Source organism: Lissotriton helveticus, chromosome 3_1 (genome assembly GCF_964261635.1).
Source record: "Lissotriton helveticus chromosome 3_1, aLisHel1.1, whole genome shotgun sequence".
Taxonomy (NCBI): Eukaryota; Metazoa; Chordata; class Amphibia; order Caudata; family Salamandridae; genus Lissotriton; species Lissotriton helveticus.
The window spans coordinates 436,763,804-436,784,712 of NC_136061.1; the positions used below are offsets into that span (position 1 = coordinate 436,763,804).

At 44.3% G+C, this 20,909-nt stretch overlaps 1 protein-coding gene across 1 annotated transcript in view; it reads right to left on the reverse strand.

Annotated features, from left to right (window-relative positions):
* NDUFS1 (NADH:ubiquinone oxidoreductase core subunit S1) overlaps positions 1–20,909 on the reverse strand; it is a 779,390-nt gene that overhangs the window by 556,196 nt on the left and 202,285 nt on the right. Inside the window, exon 7 of the mRNA XM_078680296.1 lies at positions 6,244–6,374. Coding sequence (XP_078536422.1) covers positions 6,244–6,374 — 131 coding nt within the window. The remainder of the gene's footprint in view (positions 1–6,243; positions 6,375–20,909) is intronic.

Here is a 20,909-nt window from a genome sequence, read left to right on the forward strand (position 1 = left end):
AATACCACCAACTTCAGGTTGGTGGTAAATTGCGATTTGTTTGAAAAATGCACTTTTTGGCATTTTCAAAGTGACATGTGGGTCACATACATGCCCTTAGGGCATGTATGTGGGCCACATGTGCACACATGTTAATTTCAGGGGTGCAACAGGGTGTCCTATTGACATCCTTGCAACCCTGAAATTGCATTCTCCATTTGCGATTCTCTAATAGAGAAACGCAAATTGAGAATTTCTTCTAATTCATTCCTATGGGCCTTCTAGCCCATAGGAATGAATGAGAAGGTATTCCTTATTTGCGATTCGCAAATAAGGAATAATTGGGATTCGCTAAAAAATTTGCTAACCCTACCTACATTTCGTTTTACGATTCTCTAATTGTGATTCTCAAAAAATAGCAATTTGACAATCGCAAAACAAACATTACCTACATTACCCTCGTCACATATTGATAGTGATTTGAAAAAAAAGTACACTCTACTGCATTCTTGGATTTTTAAAGGAAAGAACGACTGCTGTAGTGGACATGATAAAAAAAATAGAGTTTGAAAACACCCTTGCCTACCAAGTGTTCAGCATAATTGGTGTAGATGTGAAACATCTCCTTGAGAGTAGGCTGGGCGACACTTTAGTGACTTTGGCGCTGGAACATATTCCATGTTAGAGGGCTTGCCACTTGGTAAGCAAAGAAATGTGAGCAATTCAGGAACTTTTATTTTACAATGTATGAGAAATAGCCCTTCACCAACCATGGCATTTGAAGTCAATGAGGCCTCACTGTGGTACTCTGCAGAAGTTATATATCCCTTCCATAAAGGGAAGTTTTCTCTGGAGTTTCAAAAGTGCTGCCTCATTTTTGACCGCTTCAATAGCTCTGAGGGTATATGCGCCCAGTTCAACATATATGTTGCAGAGCGTGTCACAGTGCATCACAATCTTCAGGTGCACCATTATTGGCATGGAAAGCTAGGTCAGTGGCCAGAGTTAGCAAATTGTATACTGGCTATTTTGGCGCTGCCTGTCTCAAGTGTCAATGTTAAGAGGGCCTTTTCACAGATAAAAGTTTTCATCTGAAGGAAAGAGCAAGCGTGCATGACCAAAGACTCACTGAAGAAGTATTGTATGGTGTACTGCGATAAGTTTGATTTATAAAAATGTATTTGGACCTCATTTACACTGTACGTACACTATCTTTGTACCATGCACTATCAGAGCAGAACGCAAGCCATAATAAAAGCAAAAATTTCTATAAACACCAGAAAAACACAGTTTCTGTTGTTTTTAATGGCGTGAACATGTGTAACCACTAATAACCACTGTTTTTTAAGGTTTTGAAATCACTTGAAAACACTGAAAAAACACCACCAGAATTTACCAAAACTAGAAACTGAAAACATGAAAGCCTAAATATATACCGTAATAAAATCTAATACGTTCAATGCTTTACTTCATAAAAGAAAAGTACTTTAATACAAATAAGGAAACCATACTAAAGTTAAAGCTAAGATACACAGTGAAAACCACAAGACTCTACAACATTCTGGGTCAGGACTTTGACTCCAAACAGTATTATAGCACCCAGACGCTACGCAGTATAAAAAACAGTTAACACTGTATTTTACAGACCATGTTGCACAGGGTTACACTTCAAATCTAGAGCAATGGTACCAATATTTGTAGTGCAGGGATATTGTTTCAGCAGACGATATAAACAAAATGTTCCTGATCCACCCACTGTCCACCCACTCAAAACAAAAGAAGTGCCCACTCTTCCTTGGCGAGAACAACACTCTGGTGGTGTCAGGGATCTAGTTAGGAGTGCTTGGTATCTTGGCACAGTTATTGGAGTCTCATTTCTCCAGTAGCCATTAGTGGCTCAAGAGGGTTCAGCTCACTTGGACACACTCAGATGACACAAAAGGGGCGAGGGCCTGTACAAGGGAACTCACTGGTCACAGTCTAGATATTTTAATAGCATGGGACCCATGGGGATGAAGCTACTTGCCCCAAGTGCAGGACAATCAAGGTTATAGTTGGAGACACCAAGTTCAACCTTGTTCTCAGGTCTTGAACAATTTCAATTCAACTTCCCTGGATTACACACCTAGTTCTCTGGTTCCTTGACAACCCCTTGTGAATGCCTGGTCAGAAAAGAACAGCCTTGAACAACCAATTGGCAGATGAGGCCAACCTTATCATGCCGCGACTGACATGCTAATACAATCAGGGGGTCTGCTACTTTTGAATCCTAGGTGATGTTCCAATCCTGGGGCATACATCCTGCACTTCACTGCTTTACCAGTCCATGTGAGGACCCTTCCTTTACAGTCTCCTGGAGCTGTCCCACAATGCCCTAGAAAGGAATTTTAATGCACTCCAGACAGGAGAGGCCTGACCATCACACAGCAGAAAGACAGGGGTTGTTCCAGCAAAAGGAGTCCCTGTTAAATACAGACAAGAGCTGGTGCTTACCTCAACCCACCAAGCCAGAATGCCCCGCAGAACAAATACCAGCTTGCCGCACATTAAACACAATGCTCACTATTCTCACCCAGTGACCCCCCCCTAGCTCACAAAATACACCTCCCCATATGACAGAGGCAAATGAATTCAGGTAATGGAGCGCACAACATTTACCAGATGGAAGCTGGTATATAACTCCTCCTAAAGGATACAGGAGTACAAGCACCCCTAAAAATATATAAATGAATGCCGTCACCACTGTCACCCACCCAGAGTTTAAGTAGAGAGTGCAGTAGAGACACTGTAAAAGAGGGGGTGCACTGTGCATTTCCCTTTAACCTCAGAGCTAAGCTCTAGGGTCTCAATCCATGTAAACAGGAAGACACGTGTAATTGTCATGTTCATTATGATAGAGATCAAGAAAACCTACAGCAACTTAAACTAATATAGTATTGTAGATTAATTAAAACCTGATGCCCTTGGGGATATCAGGTTGCTCAATTCTGTTTCCATGTGCAACAGACTATACAGAGAATTATATGTGATGCTACATCTATTAGAACAGTTTCCTTTCATTTTACTTTTTTAAGAGGGGTGAAAATACAACGTTTTCAGCAGGTACTCCCTGTATTTTTACAGCTATCTTAATTATCTAGTGGATGTTTAAATATATTATTTTCTTTTTGCTAAAAGATAACCTCTCTACAATGACCATGTTGGTTTGTGATTTCAGAGATTTATTTCTATCTCGTGAAGGTGCCCTGGACTGGGAGCCCTTCAAACCTTAGACAAGCTAAATTCATATCTTGTAGACATAACAGCACTTTAAAAACACCACCTTCATGAATTAAACATGTAATACCCCAAACTTTTCAGGTGAGCATGAAAGACTATTTTTTCATATGCAACTGCACACAAGTTGCAAAGTGACCCCTTTTGGGTGGTCAGCACCAGATTTTAATTTTTTGTTGAGACACTTGTGTTGGTAATCTTGAACTCTAACATGGGGCAATACTATCCAGTGCCCTGTGTATATGCTCGGACACATAAAACATGTTGAAATCTGCTTAGAACCTGATTTTCAAAGAGGCTACAGTTTGTGGTGAGGAAGTACATCCATAAGCATGGAAAGTTAAATGCCACTTGTGCTCGGTGGCACCTATTGTGCCATCCACTAAGCTAGCAATGGAAATATGGTTTCAAGACTACCCTGTATAGTCGCACAACAGCATCTTGAGACCTACTGCACAGACTGGACAAAATCAACTTTTTATTAGATAGGAAACCCCGATTTAAATAGTTATTAAGACACCCCTAAGTTAGTCTTGCTGCCCACAAGTTAGGGTGTATAATATTTAACAATGGAACAAATGACATTAGAAATGGCATATATCCCCAGTGACTTGGTCCAAAACCTCATTGTGACTGCTCAGATGGTAACTAGTACATAGGAAAACTCAAAGTATTGACCAACAATTTTTTACCTGTATCAGCTATAGACGCCAGTAAAAGACTTAGTTTATACATTTAATAAATTCCAATTTATTAGTAAAGTTGGATTTTTATTAAATACATTAGAAAAGTAAATTTTAGAAAGTTAACCTTTATCTGCCAGCGCTTTCAGGAGGATACTTAGCATTACAGTTTGCAAACTTCAGCCTGTCCTTTGATCTAAATGAGGCGTGAAATTCCTTGCAGGAACCACATGATTAGGGCACTGTGATTGACAGGTCGACCTGAATGGGCAGATGGCTCAACTGATCTCAGCAACCATATGAAAAACTTTGTCACACTTGAAAGGGAGCAAACAGGTTGCCAGGACAAGTCTTATGTACCCCCTGTTTGGATGATGCAGGACCCTGTTTTTGTCATACCAGACTTTTGTTTCCTAGTTTGATATGGGTAAAGGGCCTGCTTCTAACTGAATTTTTGTGTTGGATGTGAGAGGTAACAAGTGATTACAACAGTGCACTCCCCTTCAGGTCCACAACACTCAAAGTCCATGTTTAGTGTGGCCAAAGCCATTTGCCATCCTAAACATTCACATTAAGGCTAACATGAACTACTGAAAAAGTGGGTAGGTTTGCCCCTGGACCTTCTACCCTATTCGTTAGAGTGCGCCCAGGAGTCACCTTCACCCATTAGCTGATACCAGGTATGAATGTGGCACCTCCAGGAACCCTCCTTAGAACACTTTCAAAACTGCGGAAGGTCAGAAGAGAACTGGTCCTGCACTCTCTGACCTGATAGGAGCCCGGAAGGACTGGACAGAACCTTCTTGTACTTATGACAAAGATGTGGACTCCCAAGGGTGAATTGGCTAACCTCATGTGTGGCTACAGGAACACAACAAGCTGCAAGAGGTCTTTTCCTGGAAGCGCCCAGCTGACCTGCTGCAACTGGAATTAGACTTGACTTTGCTGTTGGACTCCACCTGACAAGCGAAGAGTTTCTAATTGCCCTCCCATTAGGTCCTGGGGGTCTTTGAAGTGTACTCCTGTGGTTGTTAGGGCACAAGAAGAAAGTTTGGAAAGCATGAAAAACATTTCCTCCAGAGCTTCAGGAGGTCCTGAGGCAAAAGTATTGTGACTGACAGTTCCATGGCATCAGACTGATTTTCAGCTCCCAGCACCTCTGAAAAAACAACTCCATCCTATTCTGCAAGGCAACTTGTAAGATATTTTGCGAGAAACCTCAAAGCATCTAAATTGTCTGGCGTGACAAACCTGCTTCAAGTATCCAGTCTTCAGTTCCATGGCAATGGCTACAATTTCAGCAACAACCCACTTAAGGAGTATTTTTTGTTCTCAATAAGTGACAAAGTCCCTTTTTGCATTTGGACTTCAAAATGTTTTCGAATGTTTTGACTTCCTGACTTTCACTAGGACCAGTCAGTTATATCTGTCCAGGGCTTCATCACGGTCAGACTCAAATCGCGCTTGGGTCCCAGTCCACTGCTTCCATAGACTATCATTGGCGCTTTTAGTTTTTTTGGCTCCATTTTCACTTAAATCTTTAAACATCCTAACTGGTGTGCCGCTTAATTGAGATTTGTAATTTTTGTCTTGTTTTACTCAAACATATGCCCGCTTTACCTTAAGACTGTTTGAGAAACTTTATTGTGTTTTGTGTGACTTTTTCTACTGAATGTGCACTGCTTAAATACTTTACATATTGCCTTTGACTTACGCCTGACTGCTTGGTGTCACATTACAAGGGATTGAGCATAGGTTGATTTCATAGAAATTGTGGGACATCTAGCAAGTTGTGGCCTTACCTCTAAGGTGGACAACTGTCTATCTCAATTAATAATCTACTCCCATACAACAGAGTACTGAAAATAGATATACAATACTGTTACATTTTGAACATGTTGTTGTTTATAGATTTTCTCAAAAGTCCATGTTAAGATTCAATGTTTTTCTTAGGTCTACATAAGCACTAAATAAATAATTTTGTGATTATGAGTCCAAAATCATCAGAATAAAAGGAAGAAAAAATTAAAACATCTCTTACCTCCCAACCCTAAATCCCATGCACATTTTAATGGTAATTTCTTAGCAAGGGTGCTCAACGGCATTGGAAAGGCATCCTCAGTTCTTTCATGTTATAAGGAGATGAGGTCTTGCATACAGACACTTCTTCAGGACACCACACTCATCAATCCCAAGTCATTTGGAGGTAACCTTTCTAATAGCCAGATGCCGTGGAGCAGTCAATTATATGCAAGTGATATGAAAAACTAACTGCAGTGAACTAAAGAGTATGAGCACGACTTACCTGATGCATCGTGTGCACTGAATACAGCGAGTCATGATGGTTTTCACTAAAGGACCAAGGTTCTTGTCCTCTACGGCACGTTTCCCCTCCATAAATCTGCTCCTGTCACTTCCAAACATCATAGACTGATCCTGAAAAGGATTTAATGAACCGAATCAACCACTGCAGACAATGTAGTAAAAATCACATACTTCATCAAATTTCGAAAAATATACCACAGAGAGGCATCTGGTATGTAGAGGTAAACATGTAAAGCATCCCCTTGCTTTAAAAAAACAATTTATACTAAGGGCATGTAAACTAATACAGTAGTAATCAAAGGTGTAACTTCACCATGCTAACCTACAAACGTATTTCACACAGTAACAGTGATATGGAACACCAGTTTTCAGCACATTTTGGTGAGGCTGGGGTGAGTGGACATGTGAAGGGATCTGCAGAGGGGAATTTGTGTCAGGAAAACCACTGGAAGGCAGCTAAGGAGCACAGGCCATGCATGCGGAGTCTGCCATTTTGCTCCCACAACCTAAACATGATGAACATTCATCATTTTCTATGTATCAGTAAATAAGAACACATTATAATGTAGTAGACCAACACAGAGATTTCCTACACCAGTTACAGCGAAGCCATAATGTTGTACAGTGCTTTGCTTCTTTCTTTGGCCAGCACTCTAGATCTCTCCCTAGGTTCTGGGTTCTGGAGTTCTCCTTCGCCCTGTTGGCAGTTGGAGCTCTGGTTGGACGGGGGGCTGACCTACCTATACCTGTGCTGCAATAAAGCTTCTACTTCACCTACCTGCTTGTGGAGTCATCTTCAATTGTACAACATTTGGCGACTTGGAATAGTGGAGTGTCCAACCATTTCTTCTCCGCGTGTTGCTGCAGCCAAGGAAACTACTACAGTGCGGTAGAGTTCAAGAAACCCCAAGAACCCCGTGTAGACAGCGAGGAGCGAGGACGCTGACATCATTTTCCATCTCAACGATGACCGCTTGCCAAAAGTGCACTTTCCCGATGTTTTCATCGTCGGAGGACTTCTGATACAGTGATTGACGTCATCTCTACCGTCGAGTCAGTATCGCGGTGAGTCGCTTAGCAACGCTAACTCACGCTGCGCGTTCACAACTTTGAGCCAGGCGAGTGCGTCATTAGAACGCTAACTGCAGCAGCGACGGCATCACTAAAGCGCAAACTAAGACAGCGTCTACGTCAGTCTAACGCAAGCGGCGGAAGTGACATTTTACAAACAGGAATCAGCGTCATTGGAACGCAAGCACAAGCGTCACTGGAACGCACAACTACACAGAAGCAGCGTTCCCATCTCATTCTTGAAGCGCATTTCACTTGCGCATGGACTCTCGCTGTGGTTACAACGTTTAACGTCATACGCACGACGTTTTCGGCCATTTTACAGATATTTGCATATTTACTCCAGATCTCCATGGAAACACTCGTGTTTGAGCGCTAAGCATCGGTTCTTCGCCCCAGTTCTCCTCTGTGATAAGTGTGAACATTTATTTTAAACTCATTATATCTTAATATTTGGTGTACTTATTTCTTTACCCTATTAGTGGTCCTTGAACATGGCTCAAGCGATCAATGTCGCTCTTCCTCCTCAATTCTTATCAGAACCAGGCATTCCTCCAATAGCCTGGGAAGACTGGGTAGTCATGTTCTTTAACTATATTGAGGCTCTGGACGGTGAGGAGTATTCACCTAAACGAAAAAAAGCATTACTAATGACCACATTGGGTAAAGAGGGACAGCGTTTATTCAGATATTTACCTCAAGTACTACCTGTAGGGTCACAAGCTGACTTTGATGAGTTTAAAGAAGCGATAACAAGATTAGAAACCCGTTTTGGCAAAGAGGAGAACCTTATCCTTCAAAGATATAAGTTTTATAAGAATAGACAATTACCGGAAGAGAGCATTGATGAGTTTGTAGCGAGACTGCGCGAACTATCAATCAAATGTAACTTTGGGCAGATGGCGGACGAGCTAATTAGAGACCAGCTAGTTGTTCAAGCCAACAATAGAAAAGTACAAGAACGATTGTGGGCGGCAAAGAACCCAAGTTTGAAAGATGCTATAGATCTTGCCAAAGTTGTGGAAGAAAGCGAAAAGTGTATGAGAGAACTACAGAAAAGTAGTTTGGAGACTAAAGTGGCAGAAATCTCTCATAAAAATACCTATAGCGAAAATAGTGAGGATGAAGCTACTGCCATTGCAATAGTTAGGAAGAAAGGCTATGTCCTTCAGAAAAAGAATGTACAACAAACTTCTTTTAGTAAGAATAATCAAAAGATTTGTTTTAGATGTGGTAGCTTTTCCCATCCTTCAGATAGTAAATTTTGTTTTGCAAACAACAAAGAGTGTCTGAGGTGTGGTAAGACAGGACACTTCGCTAAAATGTGTAAGAATAAGAATAATTCGAGAATCACAGTTGTTAACGAGAGTGATGATTTGAGACGTGATGTCAACAAAATCTTAGTTCTGACTGACACTGTGTGTGCGTGTGATAACCAGAGAGGTAACCCTTTTAAGGATGATTTTGTCATTGATGGGAAAGTCATTACACTCATGGTTGACACTGGTTCCAAGTGGACTATAATTCCCAATTCATTGATGAAAAGTGTGTGGGGAGAAAGAGTGTTGAAGATGTGTGACATCTTCCCGTCTGGCTACCAGGGGGAGAAAATTGACATACTGGGTTTCTTTGAAGCTGAAATTGGTTTCAAGGGAAGATTGGCTCGTGGTAAAATCTACATATCTGCTGATGGTCCAGCAATCTTAGGCCGTCACCATCAATATGATCTGCACATAGTGGTTGATCCTAGATCTGATAATCCTATTTCTATTGTTGAAACCCATCCTTAGAAGTTATATTAGCTAAATATAAAAATGTTTTTAGAGATCAGTTGGGCGAACTCATTGGCTATTCACATCGTATAGTCCTCAAGGAAGGCAGTTCGCCTGTACAACACAAAGTAAGGAGGGTGCCCTTTACTTTGCGAGATGAGGTCAAGGCTACCCTTGAGGAGATACTCCAAGGGGGTATTATTGAACCCATCGAGGCGTCTCCTTGGGTTTCGCCTGTTGTGATATCGCAGAAACCAAACAACAAGATCAGGTTCTGTGTGGATCTTCGTTCCCTTAACAAATGTGTTGTAGCAGATGTATTCCCTCTACCCAACATTGGCGAATTAGTATCAACCCTTAAGGGAGCAAGGTTCTTCAGTAAGCTAGACCTCAAACACGCCTACCATCAAATTTGCTTAGACGAAAGCTCAAAGCATTTAACTGCCTTTATTACCAGCGAGGGCACATTTCAATTCACCAGGCTACCCTTTGGGCTAGTCTCAGCGGCTAGCGTGTTCCAGAGACTTGTCTCTGAGGTCTTTAAGGGTCTTGATAAGGTGCTGTACTTTCAAGACGATATTTTGATTTATGGCAATTCTCTACAAGAACACAACAAAATCTTACAAGATGTGTTAGTTAGAGTGGATGAGGCTGGTTTGACTCTAAGAAAGGAGAAGTGTGCTTTTCTGTTGAGAGAAATAGAGTATTTAGGATTTTGTTTATCAGAAGAAGGCATCAAACCTAAGAAAAACTTACTTGAAGCTATTGAGTTGGCGCCCTCCCCGGTCGATAAGGATCAGCTTCGGTCATTTATGGGCTTGGTTGAGTTCTACTCGAAATTTGTAAGAGATTTCTCATCCAAGACTGCTCCTCTGAGATCCTTACTCAAAAAAGGTATCAAATTTAGTTGGACCTCTGAGCATGAATCCTGTTTTAGATTAATCAAAGGAGAACTTAAAGCTGCAAATGTCCTCACCCCTTTTGACACTACTCGGTCCTCCATCCTCATGGTTGACGCCAGTGCCATTGGCCTTGGTGCAGTTCTCTTACAAAGACAAGGTGGTGTGGAGAAAACCATTGCATTCGCATCTAGGCCTCTGTCCACCTCTGAGTCAAACTACTCGGTAATAGAGCGTGAGGCTCTTGCTGCGGTCTGGGGAACGAGTTACTTTCGAACCTACTTGTGGGGTTACAAGTTTGTTTTACGTACAGACCACAAACCCCTTTTAAATGTGTTAGCTCCTGGTGGGGCTGGTAAAGGTTCTCCAAGGTTGGCGAGACTGGCTTCTCGCTTGCAAGATTATCAGTGTGAGATCGAATTTGTCCATGGGTGGAAGAATATCCAAGCGGATTGCCTGTCTAGGCTCCCTATTCCTTCCACTTGTTCTAGTTCTGAGATCCCGTCTGATGATCTTGCGGTTGCTGTAATGGAGGATGTTGTGTCGGTGGGCGGTGGTTCATTTTCCCATGTTGAATGGTCCAAGGGAATGGCTGAAGATTTGACCTTGAAGGCTGTCATCAGTCTTGTTTCCAATGGTTCTAGGAGGGAAAGTTCTGTTAGTCCTTCAGTCAGGCCCTTTCTGAAAATCTTAGATGAACTTTCTTTAGAGGGTAAAGATGTTTTGATGCGAGGTGACCGTTTTGTCCCTCCCTGTTCATTAAGAAAAAGGATTTTAGACTTGGCCCATGAGGGACACTTGGGTCAAAGTCTCACTCAACGCCGTGTCAAACTGAACTTTTGGTGGCCCTCTATTGATAATGATGCAATTGATTGTGTTACGAAGTGTAGTTTCTGTAGGGAAGGGGAGAAGCGCCTCAAAGTCTTGGGCTCTCGGTCTACACAAAAAATTGTGTATGAGAATACTCCCTGGCATAGTGTCTGTATTGACTTCATAGGACCTATGAATGAACTACCTATTGATCACCGTTTTGCAATTGTTTTAATCGATTGTTTTTCTAAATGGCTGTGTGTACAATTTGTTAAAGAAATCACCACTGAAGCCACCATTAAGTTTTTGAAGAGTACTTTTATCAACGAGGGGTACCCTTCTGTTCTCATTTCAGACAATGGGACTCAACTCACGTCTTTGAAGATGACTTCATTTGTAAATGAGTGTGGTATCAGGCATCAGAAGACTAGTCTTTACAATCCACAAGGGAATGGCCTTTGTGAAAGGGTGAATCGCCTCGTCAAGGGCGTGATTCAGTTGTTCGTTGAGACTGGCTGTTTTTCAACAAAGCGTGTCCAGGAACTGGTCTGGGCTTACCGCTCCACACCCCATAAGTGTGGGGAAAAGTCTCCCTTTGAACTTATGCGTGGTCGCACGCCTGTAAGCAAATTGACCCCTGCTTGGTTGAAGGGTTCGAGTAGCGATGTTCCTTTAATTCATGACAGTGCTCCCATGCCCATTTCTGTGGGTGACCTGGTTAAAGTTAAGCCGGGAAGATTTGCTAAAGGTCTTAGCAAGTTTAGGGGTCCCTACAGAGTCAAGAGGGTTTTTCCTCACTTCATTGTCTTGGCCAATGGTGAAAGTTGGAATTACCGGAGGGTGGCCCTCTACCAGAAATGTAAAGATTCTTCTTCTGATGACCTGCTTCCTGCTCATAGTGATGGTTGTAATGGTTATTTACTGTCTTCTGGTTGTTCTCGTCTACCCATTCCCTTGTCAACCGAACGGGGGGAGGTGGGTGGTGGCGATGCCTCTACATCCTTATGTACTTATCATAGTAGTTCTGTGGTTAATTCTGCTCCTGCTTCGCTTGTTCCCACTTCTGTTCCCGTTCCTGCCTCCTCTTCCTTGGTTAATGTTGGTTTAAGGAGCTCTCGCTCTCGTCGCCCTCCCTCATACTTAAATGACTATGTGCATTAGTGTTCTTTCCTTTTCCTGTGTTTTCTTTCCTTGCAAGGAGGGGAGATATGTTGTACAGTGCTTTGCTTCTTTCTTTGGCCAGCACTCTAGATCTCTCCCTAGGTTCTGGGTTCTGGAGTTCTCCTTCGCCCTGTTGGCAGTTGGAGCTCTGGTTGGACGGGGGGCTGACCTACCTATACCTGTGCTGCAATAAAGCTTCTACTTCACCTACCTGCTTGTGGAGTCATCTTCAATTGTACAACACATAACCTCTTTTTCAGCACAATTGGGGGCATTAAATCTCATTGTATATAAAAATATGTTGCTATGGGATAAACATCATGTTTCTACTAGAGTTCCCAGACACCCAGTGCCCCAATTAAGTCCATTAGAAACAAATACTCCAAAAGTAGAAAACTGCCAAAAGTACAGGAGAGGGACTGATTGGCTGACTCTGGAAGATTTACTGGAGCGGGCAATATGTTTTCTTATGTTAACCTACACTATAACATATGGCAAGCATAGACTACCTAGAAATTAAAGCTGGGATGAAATAAAGGGTTAGTTTAGGAATAAAGCAAAGATATTAAAAAGCACCACAAATCAAAATTAATTTATTTCACTTACTCAAGAATGAGGATTACAGTAGCTATATGGCATTGGACCTACAGCTCCAAAAAATACCAACACATTTTAGAAAATAATGGAACCTATCTCATCTCAGATACTGGGCTCACTGGGTTCACGTACCCCCTTGTTTTCAAAGGAATGGCTGATGCAGCACAATATTAATGGCACATGGAAGTCCTGCAAGATTATTTGTCAGTCTGAAATTAGCTACAGTTTAGCACAAGGAAGAGTTGTTTTAATCATTTCTACCACCAATGTAAACTCACAAGTGTAGATTCCTATGATGTAATTCTCAGCAGACCACAGAAGTATGAAGAAGAGAGTCAGGGACACCCTTGATTAAATTGAAATACAAAATGATCTTGGGAAAGAAAGATAATTGACTGAAGTAAAAAGAGACTGGAATTCAAGGGAAATAATAGATTCAAGCTTAGGTTTCACTACTATGACCACAAGCAGAATTCATCAAGGATTTGGCTTCCTCTGGAATGGGCCATCGCATCAAGAAGCGGATACAGACACGCCGAGGCCGCAGATTGATTCGGGCCTTTCTACAAGACTGAGACCGTTCCGCAGTGAAGGACGAACTGCCCTCGGGAATCTCCGAGTGAAGCACATTACCACGGACGCAGCAGGGCCTCGCAAGAGCCCCGTTTTGAAAATTGAAACAAAAGAGCCAGCTATTTTCAATTCACAATGAGAAACCGGCCGGGTCCTCACGTGAGTCCCTTAAATTCCTTTTCACCACCCTGGGGTCACGCCATTCACGCTTAAGCTGTGCTATATGACTACAGATGTCCCTATACTTACAGTCCTGAAGAGACCCCTCATACATAGTGGGTCGAAGCGTTGTCGGCAACCTTACAGATCAGACCTAACTACAGCTAGTGCAAACATACACCGAGGCTGCTTATAAATGAAAGAATTGAATGGTCGATTTCTATTTCCATGAAAACCATACATTGCACATTGTAAATAGTACCAAATGCTCTTTGTTTTCATGTTTCACTTGGAGGCACAATGCACATAGTGTAGCGCTTTTTTAATGTAAGAAAGTGTTTTATACTATTGAACTGTACATATTAAATTATCCAAGAATCAAACTGTGTAGATTGTCCCTTCTGCCCTCTGATGTTAATAAGGTCTTTACAAAATCTATCGCCATTGTGCTTACTTGTTATCATAACTGTTTCTATTAGCCACTAGAACCGCTGTCTCTTTATATAAACCCAATACCCTGGTTCGAAGTGAGTAGGGTTCCCCCTGTCCTTAGTTGTGATCGCATCAAGAAAAGCATCCATGTCTTGACAACCACATTAGACAGAAAAATGCTCTGGAGAGGAACCAGTAGCTAATAAAGAACTATTACAATGTACTTGTGTAGAGTATGTAATAAGAGAAAAGTAGTAAAATAATTGCCAAGATTGATTAGTGTCCTCAGAGCACCAAAAATCTTTTAAAGCCACTCAAAAAGCAACCTTCAACAGTTATATAATGGAGGGGGTGGGCTTAGTGGCCTGAAATACATCTGGTCAGCAACCTAACATTAAAATTCAAGAACAAGATGGATTCTCAGCAGCTATGCATGACTGGAGGCTGTGGTCTGTGTGAATGGGCATTCCTACAAAGCATTCTCGATCTGCAGGGGTACAAGACGGGGGTGCCCCCTCTCCTCCCTATTGTTCACTCTATACATGGAGCCTATGGCCCAGAGAGTCCGCGACAACCCCTGTATAACTGGTGTCCAGTTTGGAGGAGAGAGACACGTGATAAGCCTATATGCAGATGACACCTTAGAGGAACCCCTGACTTTCTTGCAGGCTTTTTTTGATGAGCTGGAATCTTTTGCTCTGGAACCGGGCTTCAAAGTGATATACACAAATCCCTGGCCCTAAATCTATTGCTTAGGCCCACCACTCAAGACGGTCTACAACGTTCCTATGCGGTGCAATGGGTGCCGACTTAGTAGGGGCCAGATGCATCAAAAATCCATTTTGTGGGTTCCTAATTTCGAATTCTTGCGATTCGCAATTAGAAAATCGCAAAATGGGATGCATGAAAGTGATTCCTAGGAGATCGCAAATGGCCTACCTCATGAATATTAATGAGGTACGTCGCAATCTTCAACCCCCTGGAAATTGCAAAAATCACAGGGATGGTGGCATGCTGGGGTCAGCAAACCACCATGCACGTGATTGGTTTTAACATTCTTTGCGAAGCAGCCCGTTTTCCTTAAAGGAAAGCGGGATGCTTTACAAAAGAGAAAATGGAAACTTTTCCTTTCATTTTCTAAGAGCAGGGACCACTGCCTGCTCTTAGAAAATGCATATACAGACATTCACAAAGAGGAAGGGGTCTCCTGGGGACCCCTTCCCATTTGTATATTGGTTACCACCTACTTGAAGTAGGTGGTAAAATGTGAATGTTTTGCGGCCGCATTTCAGTCTGCGAATCAGGCATTTTTTAAGGCAAAAAATGCTTGATGCATCTGGACCTTAGATCCATTACTTAGGGCTCGAACTTGCAGCTAAAACCTGGGAAACGGTGCTTCTTAATTATGAAAGGAGATTCATATACTTTGCATACTCCTGCCATCTAGTATTGAGTCCGGATGTTTGCAAGTTGTTTTTCTTCGAAGAAGTCTTTTACAGTCACGAGGTAAGGCGACTCCTCCTTTCAGTGAAGGTGCACATGGGCATCGACTCGATTGTTAGATTTTTTCCCCACAAGAGGGAAAGAATGGAGTAAGTGTAGTATAAAGATGTCCATGTGTGTAGGATGTAAAAAATATGAACTGCAATGACTACTGGTGACCAGGGAAGACGCATGTGGATCTACAACTCTACATGTCAAGAACAGATGCTTGCAGGGTATGTAACATAATCTGTTTGATGCATGTGTGCTGTAGATACACCTGCTTTGCATAACTGTATAGCAGTACCCTCCAAAAGGGGTGGCTAACCAGTGTGCATTGCAGTTGTTTGAAAAGGTGTTTCGAGCACTTCTTGTCCTACATTGGCTTGCTGACGTGCTAATACATCCACACATCAGGGTTTGGTAAATGTGTATGGCGTAGACCATGTAGATGCTTTACAAATGTCAGCTATAGGAATGTTACCCAAGAAGGCCATGGTTGTTCCTATTTTATGAGCAGAATATGATCTAGGAGATATAGATAAAGTTCTTTGGGATGCCTTTAAAAATCCATTTAGAAATGCAAGATTTTGAAATATTTTTACTTTATAATGGGGAGCAAAAGCAACAAACCGTTGTTTTATTTTTCGAAAATCCTTTGTCCTATCAATGTGATACAATAATGCTGTTTTCACATCTAGTGTGTGCAGTGCCCTTTCTGCTACTAAATCAGGTTGAGGGAAAACACAGGTAACTCAACTGATTGGTTAATAGGAAAAGCAGAAACTACTTTTGGAAGGAACATTGAGTTAGTCCGAAGAACCACTCTGTCTTTATGAAGTTGGAAGAATGGTTCTTGTTACGTTAATGCCTGGATTCACTGCCCGTTTTAGTGAAGTGATAGCAATTAAGAAAGCAATTTTCCAAGAAAGGAATTGTAGCGGACAATTATGCAATGGTTAAAAAGGTGGAGGTAAAAGCTTTAATCACTAGTACTTTGAATAAGGATAAGTGTTGTCTGTTTTGAAGATATGCTGCTACTGCTGCAAGGTGTAAACTTATGGATGTATAGGCAAGGTCTTCATGTTGTAGATGCAATAGATAACAGATTATCTGTTGTATCGAATCTAGTTGATCAATGGTTTTATTACTACAATATATAACAAACCGTTTCCATTTTGCAGTACAGCATAGTATAGTATAGTAGGCGTTCTTGCTTCTTTAAGAATTGTCACACAATCTGAGGGTAGATTTAAATATCCAAATATCCAAAGAACAAGTTACTTACCTTCGGTAACGATATATCTGCAAGAAACATGGGTTATTTATAGATTCCTTACCTTAGAATTACCCCCAGGCGTCAGACTGGATCAGACTGCATCCAGAACGTTTTTTCATCAGCAGTACCCCTGCGCGTCGGAAGGTGGCGTTGGTCGACTCCGCCTTCGTCGTCGTGGTCGCCGGAGCTACGACGCTGCCCTTGTGCACTGTTGTCAGTTCTGTACACGACTTTCCACGCCAGAAGCGTAGAGCCATGCAAGACACTGACCACTGGAGCACAAAACTAGGGCCCTGAAAGGAAGTTCTTAGCCCTAGAAATCAGTTCGCAGAACAGGGAGGATGGGTGGGGCAGTAAGGAATCTATAACTAACCTATGTTTCTTACAGATATATTGTTACTGAAGGTAAGTAACTTGTTCATCTGAAAGAAACAGTTATAGTATAGATTCCTTACCTTAGAATAGATACCAACCCCGGAGTGGGTCTGCGAACCAAGTCACACCAGAAAGTCCTGGAGCATAGAACGGCCAAAGAAGCCATCTCTCCGGATTTGGCTGTCCAGGCAGTAGTGTTTGGTTAATGTGTGCAGTGAAGCCCACGTAGCTGCCTGACCGATGTCATTAAGGGGGACTCCACGTCCCAAAGCAGTGGTGGCTGCGGTTGCCCTGGTGGAATGGGCACGCAGTCCCACTGGAGGCTCCTTCTTTGCCAAAGAATAGCAAGCTTTGATGCACAGAACAACCCACCTGGAGATGGTCTGTTTGTGCATGGCCCGACCTTTCTTAGCACCCATGTAACCAACAAAGAGCTGGTCGTCCACCCAGAATTGCTTTGTGCAATCCAGGTAGAAGAAAGCGCACGTTTTGGATCCAAACGGTGGAGCCTCTCTTCCTCTTTTGAAGGATGCAGAGGCGGAAAGAAGGTGGGCAAAGTGATGGTTTGGCCAATGTGGAAAGAAGTAACCACCTTGGGAAGAAAGGAAGGTCTAGTTCTAAGGACGACCTTGTCCGGCAACACATCCAGAAAGGGAAGCTTTGAAGAAAGAGCTTGTAGCTCACTCACCCTGCGTGCAGAGGTGATGGCCACCAGAAAGGGAGTTTACAAAGTAAGAAGCTTGAGAGGACAATTATGTAGCGGCTCAAAGAGAGCGCACATAAGGTAGGTAAGCACCAAGTTCAAGTCCCACTGGGGCATTACAAAGGGAACAGGAGGAAAAAGATTAATAATTCCCTTAAGGAATCTATTTACAACAGGGGACTTGAAAAGAAAAGGATCATCAGGAAGCCTAAGGAAGGCTGAGATGGCCTTTTAGAGTGCCCAGAGCGTCTCTGCTCTGAGCACTCTAAAAGGCTACCTATCGGCAAAAGAAAGGAGGAACAAGAGAACCTCAGGAAGAGGTGTGGAAAGGGGATCCACAGCCTTTGCTTTGCACCATGCCACAAATGTGTTCCATATGCAGGCGTATACCGTCTTAGTAGAGGGAAGCCTGGCTGCCAAGATAACATCGCAGACTTCGGGAGGCAGGTCAAGGACGTCAACTGCCGCCGCTCAATCTCCACGCAAGGAGGTGGAGGCTAGACAGATTCGGGTGGAGGACCATCCCCTGCTGCTGCAACAGAAGATCCTCCCGAAGAGACAGTCGCATCGGAGGATTGATGGCCATGTTGAGCAGCTCGGGATAAAATACTCTTCGTGCCCAATCCGAAGCCACAAAAATCACTTGGGCTCAGTCGCACTTGATCTTCTTCAGCACGCTGGACAGAAGTGGTATAGGCGGAAAGGCGTATAGGCGTATAGAAGACCGCAACTCCACTTGAAACAAAAAGCGTCGCCTAGCGAGTGCCGCCTTGAAAATTCCAACACGCATAACTGCTGACATTACACGTTCTCTTGGGTGGTGAATAGATCAAACCAAGGCTCTCCCCACTGCTGAATGAGACCTTGCACCTCCTACGAGTGAAGACGCCATTCGTGATCCATCATGCACCTGCGGCTGAGTTAGTTTGCCCTGGCGTTCAGGTAACCTGCCAGGTGTTGAACCACCAAGGATATGCCCGATGTTCAAGCCATGTCCAGAGGTGGATGGCCTCCTGACATAGGGTACACGACCCCACCCCGCCTTCTTTGTTGCAGTACCACATGGCGGTGGTGTTGTCCGTGAACACCTGCTCCACTCTTACCCAGACAGAGGGAAGGAATGCTTTGAGTGCAAGATGAATTGCCCGAAGCTACAGAAGTTTGATGTGGAGCCTGGACGCCACCGGAGACCAGAGGCCTCTGATCTTCACCTCCCCCATGTGGTTGCCCTATACCAGAAGTGATGCATCGGTCACCACTGTGAACTCTGGTTGAGGAAGGGAGAGGGATCTGCCATTGACCCAATCCTGGTTCGTAAGCCACCACTGCAATTGGTGTGCAGTGCCCTCCGACATCTGGACGCAATTGGACAGATTCCCATGATGTTGTGCCCACTGGAACTTCAGGTCCCACTACAGCACCCGCATATGCCATCTGGCATGGTCCACTAGCAGGATGCAGGAGGCCATTAAGACCCAGCAGCCCGAGGGTCAGCCTGTCCGAAACCCGGGATAGAGGCTGAAAGATCAGAATCATAGCCCGACTATTCCGGACTCGCTGTTCGGGAGGTTAAACCCGAAACTGCGTCGTGTCCAGAACCGCTCTGATGAAGAGGAGCTTCCGAGAGAGGTCAGGTGTGACTTTGGCACGTTGATGGAGAGCCCTTGTGAATGCAGGAGGTCGGCTGTAGTCTGGAGGTGGGAGACGACAGTCTGAGGCTAGCCCGCCTACAACAGCCAGTCGTCGAGATAGGAGAAGACAGGAACCTCTGATCTGCACAGATGAGCTGCAACCACCGCCATCACTTTCGTGAACACCCGGGCGGTGCTGGTAAGATAATAGGGGAGCACGGTAAACTGAAAGTGCTTGTGGCCTACCGTGAACCACAGGCAACGCCAGTGGGTCAGCAGGACAGGGATGTGAAAGTAAGCATCCTGCAGGTCCATTGCTACCATCCCGTCTCCAGGGTTGAGGGCAGACAAGACCTGAGTGAGCGTCAACATATTGAACTTCTCCTTCCGGAGGAAGCGGTTGATGTTACTGATTTCCAAGATAGGACGCTGGCCTTTGTCCTTCTTGGGCACCAGAAAGTAGTGGGTATAGCAACCACAACCTACTTCTGGGACAGGAACATGCTAGATGGCACCCTTGGCCAAGAGTGCCAAAAATTCCTGTTGGAGAAGGGCCAGGTGAACCTCCGACATGCAATGGTACTGAGGTGGCATGGAAGGAGGGGTAGTCTCGAAAGGGAGGGAGTAGCCCTTTCGGACTAGCTGCAAAACCCACTTGTCCGATGTGATGGTGAGCCAGTGGGGAAGGTGATGGTGAATCCTGCCGCCCACTGGCGTTTGGTGGCCCTGAAAAGTCAGACTACGAGGGTTTGAAGGCTGCTGCAGAGGGGGCTGTGGTGGACTGGCCCGCCCGCTGGCCCCCAGAAACACAGCGCTGGTTCCCACGTCCCCGGCCACGCAGAGGCTGAACAGCTTGCGCCCACCGGTGGCTCTGGGCGGGACGTGGCGGGGCACCCCTTCCGTAGCCACGAAAGGGACAAAAGCCAGACTGCACAGGGCAGATGGTGGAGAGGCCCAAGGACCTGGCCATAGCCAGAGAGTCCTTAAAGTGCTCCAGCGCGTTGTCTGCCTTGTCGCAGAAAAGGCAACGGGCATCAAAGAGCATGTCCATAAGAGTGCATTGGACATCCCCGGAAAAACCAGTCGACCTCAAACAGGCGTCGAAGGGCTACTGACGTGGAAATCGTCCTGCCTAGTGAGTCGGCGGTATCCAGCCCACAGCGGATGGTAAACTTCGCTGCTTCTCTCATCTCGGCAACTGCACGGGAGAGTACAGCCCGGGCCTCCTCAGAGCACTGGGGCAGCACCTGCACCACCGTATCCCACACAGAGTGGGTGTAACGACCCAACAGACATGCAGTTTTTACCAACCGCAGTCCCAAGCTGGAGGAAGAAAACATTTTCTTCCCAAGGTGGTCCAGCTTTTCCGATTCCCTATCGGGCGGTGCATTAAGGAATGCACCTTTGGAGGTGGAGGCTTGGACCACCAAGCTCTCAGGGGTGGGGTGTTGGGAGAGGAAAGTGGGGTCGCCTGGGGCCGGGCGGTGGCGTCGGGCAATCATTCTGTCCACAGGAGCCCCTGCACAGGAGCCCCTGTGTTGGGCCTGGCCAGGTGTCCAAAAGGATGTCCATGAGGGCTTAATTAAACGGCAGCAGGGGCTCCGAAGTGCTCGCTGTCGGTTGAAGCACATCTGTCAGGAGGTTAATCCCGACTGCCACCGTAGGTAGCTTGAGGTGAAAAGCCTCAGCCGCCCTAAGCAAG